This window comes from Zea mays, chromosome 4 (assembly GCF_902167145.1).
Source record: "Zea mays cultivar B73 chromosome 4, Zm-B73-REFERENCE-NAM-5.0, whole genome shotgun sequence".
Classification (NCBI taxonomy): Eukaryota; Viridiplantae; Streptophyta; class Magnoliopsida; order Poales; family Poaceae; genus Zea; species Zea mays.
The window spans coordinates 237,288,266-237,292,515 of NC_050099.1; the positions used below are offsets into that span (position 1 = coordinate 237,288,266).

A 4,250-nucleotide genomic window follows, 5' to 3' on the forward strand; every position below is an offset into this window, starting at 1 on the left:
GTCATTTATGCAAGTAATCATAAAGCTATATAAGAATGCTAGCTTGAAAACATTGAAACCCCTTTTCTTTGCAGAGTTGCCATCAATTACCAAAAAGGGAGAGATTGAAAGGTCCTTGTTTGGTTTTGGTAATTGAATGAAGACTTAGGTGAACTAATATGTGTTTATGTTGAGATACATAAGATTTAGACCACATGAGCTCATTGCATATGAGACATGACATGATGCCATGGCTAGGCAAATAAGATCAAGAGACAAGGCATAGCTACACTAGACCAGTTGCAAGAGTGAACGACTAGTTAGAGGACGGATGGACGAAGAAATGTTAAAGATCAAGCAATGTTGCGATCGATGAAGCAATAATGCTACATGATGACCTGATGTGAATCATTTCATTCATGGAGGTTGGATGCTTTTGTAGCATTGCTATTGGATGAGATGAAATGGAATGCAGAAGGAAAATATATGATTTATAGGCATTTCATTTCACCATTAAGAGGTTGTGTAGATAAGAGCTTGATCGTGTTTAGGGTAGATGGACATACTATTAAGAGGGGCAAACTTGTTTACAAATTAGTCATCTAGTGCTACTTGTGGGATCTAGCATGCGATGTAGTTTGATCGAGTGGTGTGGTAAAAAGGGAGAGAAAAACCTTTTTGCAAATCTTTGTCTAAAGGTTAACTCACTACTCAATTTTGTGGAACATTTAGGAGTTAGCATAGTTGATCGAAACAAGGCCCAATATGTGTATAATGTATGGCTTAGAGGGGTGGACTATCCATGAAGGTACCCAGAGAATGGCCATAAACCATGAATTTATGTCTTGTGTTGAGGTATGAATGATAGACTATTTGGTCCTAGGGGCGGATTGTTCGCAAGTCTAATATGGTGGTTGATAGAAAGTGGGAAGTTTGTAAGTGAGCTAAATATCGACTGATGAACTATCTGGGATCTTGAGTGGTATATCAACTGTATTATTCTAGAGTTGGATAGGAACTTAGAAGTTTCTAGGTAAAAAATATGGTTTTGTTGGTGGATTGTCTAGGTTCCTAGGATGGACTGTCTGTCGTATAGTTTCAAATCAATGACAGAAACTAGGAGGTTGTGAGTATGTTGAAAGTTGGTCAAACTATGCGTGCCCTGGTGGTGTACTTTACGCCGGTCCTTCTTTGAATTATTCAACTTGATGCTATTAGAAGTATATCCATTGGATTTTAAACGTGGATTGTCTCTGAGTTGTACTATAGATTGTCCAGAAGTGCACAAATTCCTCAAGAAGTGCAACGATAGCTAGTTGGTCTATCTCCTCTATGAAGAGGGGTGGTCGACCATTTGGAAAAAGAGCACCTTGGGGATGTGTTGCCTAAAGTGTTGTGTTTAGCTTTGGGCCTGTACTCACATATGATCGCTAGAGATCACATCAGAGGAAGTGAGAATGATTCCTAGTATATTGCATTGAACAATTGCATCATGGGGCAGTAGGTGGTCGAGTTGCAAGCTAGTGGTGCTTATTACTCTTAGAAGCTGACACCTCCTAGACGACTTGAGGTTGTGGCTCCATAGAAGCCTACAAGCAGTTTTGCGTGGCTAAGAGGAGGCTTTGTGAGGGGTATCATGCCCACCCTGCAGGAGACGCAAAGTGAAACACTGGTTGAGCGAGGTGTGAAGAGCGCCACGTGGTTCGATCGGATCAAGTGCTAGAGCTCGGACGCGATCACTCCACACGAGAGCGTGACTTGCGAGTCGTCACCAGCAAGAGGAATAATTGATAGCAACCTTGGGCTTGCGCCTCAACATGCATGGAGTGTGGCTGCCAAACCACCGAGCCTCCCGAGAGTTGTCATTGTGTCAACATTTATCATCTCGTTTGTTTCCATCTCCCAACACTAGAGCTTGTTTTATTTTTGTTTATATTTGAACTGACATAGACTGTGGAGGCTCTCCATGTTTTGGCCGAACTAGTAGATAAAAGACCAAAACTCGACCAAAAATCAATTTTGAACTAAATGTTAGATTATACGTACAGTACTTCATTTAAACAATTAGTTCACACAGACAGGACAGGAGTGAGCAGGCACATACCTTTCGTCTACGTCTGTGAGGCTGCGACGAGACACGCGTACGTCAAACTTATTTCAAAACAGCTGTCCGAGTGCGATCTCTGCCCCGTAACGACAAGCTACGCTTCAACTAAACAGTTATGTGTAAGAGCATGACATGTTCTTTGTTTGCTTGCGAGGTCGAGGAAAGGAATGTACTACGAGCGACACAAGCCTACCGATTTTGTCGACCACTTGAGACTTGCGATCAAGCGAGGAAAGGCCGAAGAACTCCGCCCAATTTTCCATGGCCTCAGGCGGCCTAACTTATTAGTTTAGTTTGACTTTGACTCCAGTTGCGCGGTGGAGGGCTACGCTTTTGCATGCACCATGCAACTCTACAAATAGGCAGCTCGCGTCCACTCGCCACCAGCAGCAAGCTACCAGTACACTGATGACTGGTCGAGAGAGCCAGCTGATCGATCGAGTTACCCTTAGTTATTAGACAGACATGGCTTCGTTCCGGACCAGCTGGCATTGCTTGCTCGCCGCCTGCCTGTTCCTGCTCGCTTCGGCGGCGCACGGGCAGCAGCTCTCGTCGTCCTTCTACGCGGCGACATGCCCGACGCTGGAGCTCATCGTGCGGACCACCATGCTCACGGCGCTCCTCGCCGAGCGTCGGATGGGCGCGTCCCTCGTCAGGCTCTTCTTCCACGACTGCTTTGTCCAAGTACGTACACGCCATTAACCTATATATATATACCAGCACGCAGTCGTGAATGAATCATTCGCATATATAATATAACTACGTATATATATACTGGCACGCCACCACACCAGGGCTGCGACGGCTCCATTCTTCTGGACGACGTCGGCAGCTTCGTCGGCGAGAAGGGCGCCGGCCCCAACGTCAACTCTCTCCGCGGCTTCGACGTGATCGACCAGATCAAGGCCAACGTCGAGCTCATCTGCCCCGGCGTTGTCTCCTGCGCCGACATTGTCGCCCTCGCCGCGCGAGACGGCACCTTCTTGGTAAGTACATACGTTACGTACGTACGTAGATAGATGAACCGACTCCATCACTACTTACTGCTGCTCCGATCCGCATCATCGGTCAGCTCGGAGGACCAAGCTGGGCGGTGCCGCTGGGCCGGCGCGACTCGACCACGGCGAGCCTGGCCCTGGCCAACAGCGACCTGCCGTCGCCGGTCTCCGGCCTCGCCGCTCTCCTCGCAGCGTTCGGCAACAAGGGCCTGGGGCCCGGGGACCTGACGGCGCTCTCGGGCGCGCACACCATCGGCTTCTCGCAGTGCCAGAACTTCCGCGCCCACATCTACAACGACACCGACATCGACCCGGCGTTCGCCAGCCTGCGCCAGCGCACCTGCCCCGCCGCGCCGGGCACCGGGGACAGCAGCCTGGCGCCGCTCGACGTGCAGACGCAGCTCGTCTTCGACAACGCCTACTACCGCAACCTGCTGGCCAAGCGCGGCCTGCTGCGCTCCGACCAGGCGCTCTTCAACGGCGGCTCCCAGGACGCGCTGGTGCGCCAGTACAGTGCCAACCCGGCCCTCTTCGCCTCAGACTTCGCCAACGCCATGATAAAGATGGGCAACATCAGCCCGCTCACCGGAACCGCGGGCCAGATCAGGGCAAACTGTAGGGTGGTCAACAGCAGCTGAAACGTGACATATAGCACCATCAGTATTGAGTGCGAACGTACTACTGGGGGGTGTATAAATATGTAACAAGCACATCCAAAGATACTGTTTGCTACTTCGGTTGTTCCAGGGATTACATTTTCGTTTTGCAATTTTGGGAAACCGTTTTGTTGACCAAATTTTGATTTTTATACTTGTTTGGGAGCAAGTTTGAGAGCAAGTGTAATGGAGGAAATTGAGGAGGTCAAAATCATTTACTATTCAATTTTAAATAGTAAGAGATTTTGGTCCCCACAATTCACTCTATTACCCTTAGTCCCAAATGAGCTTTTAGGTTTCAAACCGAAATATCTTCGAAACCGGAGTGGTTTTCGTTTCTCGTCTACTAACTAGAACGAGAAATTCACAAGAAACCGTTGTTCTTGAGCGAGATATCCAACCCTGGTTGTTCCTCGCACGAGCCATCCTACTTTTATATTAGTTGGTAAAACTGTTAGTCCACAGATAAAACCATTAATCACTAAAACATCAAATAAAGGCCTAGACGTT

The 4,250-nt window shown here is 48.0% G+C and overlaps 1 protein-coding gene across 1 annotated transcript; it reads left to right on the plus strand.

Moving 5' to 3' along the window:
- The first annotated feature begins 2,501 nt into the window (after positions 1 to 2,501).
- Positions 2,502 to 3,877, plus strand: LOC100191769 (uncharacterized). Its single transcript, NM_001137194.1, has 3 exons — positions 2,502 to 2,770; positions 2,881 to 3,072; positions 3,159 to 3,877. Exons 1-3 carry the CDS (start codon positions 2,552 to 2,554, stop codon positions 3,720 to 3,722), a joined length of 975 nt encoding a protein of 324 aa, NP_001130666.1. The 5' UTR covers positions 2,502 to 2,551; the 3' UTR covers positions 3,723 to 3,877.
- The last annotated feature ends 373 nt before the right edge of the window (positions 3,878 to 4,250 follow it).

Coding starts and splice junctions, on each gene's coding strand:
- LOC100191769 (NM_001137194.1), top strand. CDS start 2,552: ATGGCTTCGTTCCGGACCAGCTGGCATTGCTTGCTCGCCGCCTGCCTG. Junction 2,771..2,880: donor TCCACGACTGCTTTGTCCAA/GTACGTACACGC, acceptor CCACCACACCAG/GGCTGCGACGGCTCCATTCT. Junction 3,073..3,158: donor CGCGAGACGGCACCTTCTTG/GTAAGTACATAC, acceptor ATCATCGGTCAG/CTCGGAGGACCAAGCTGGGC.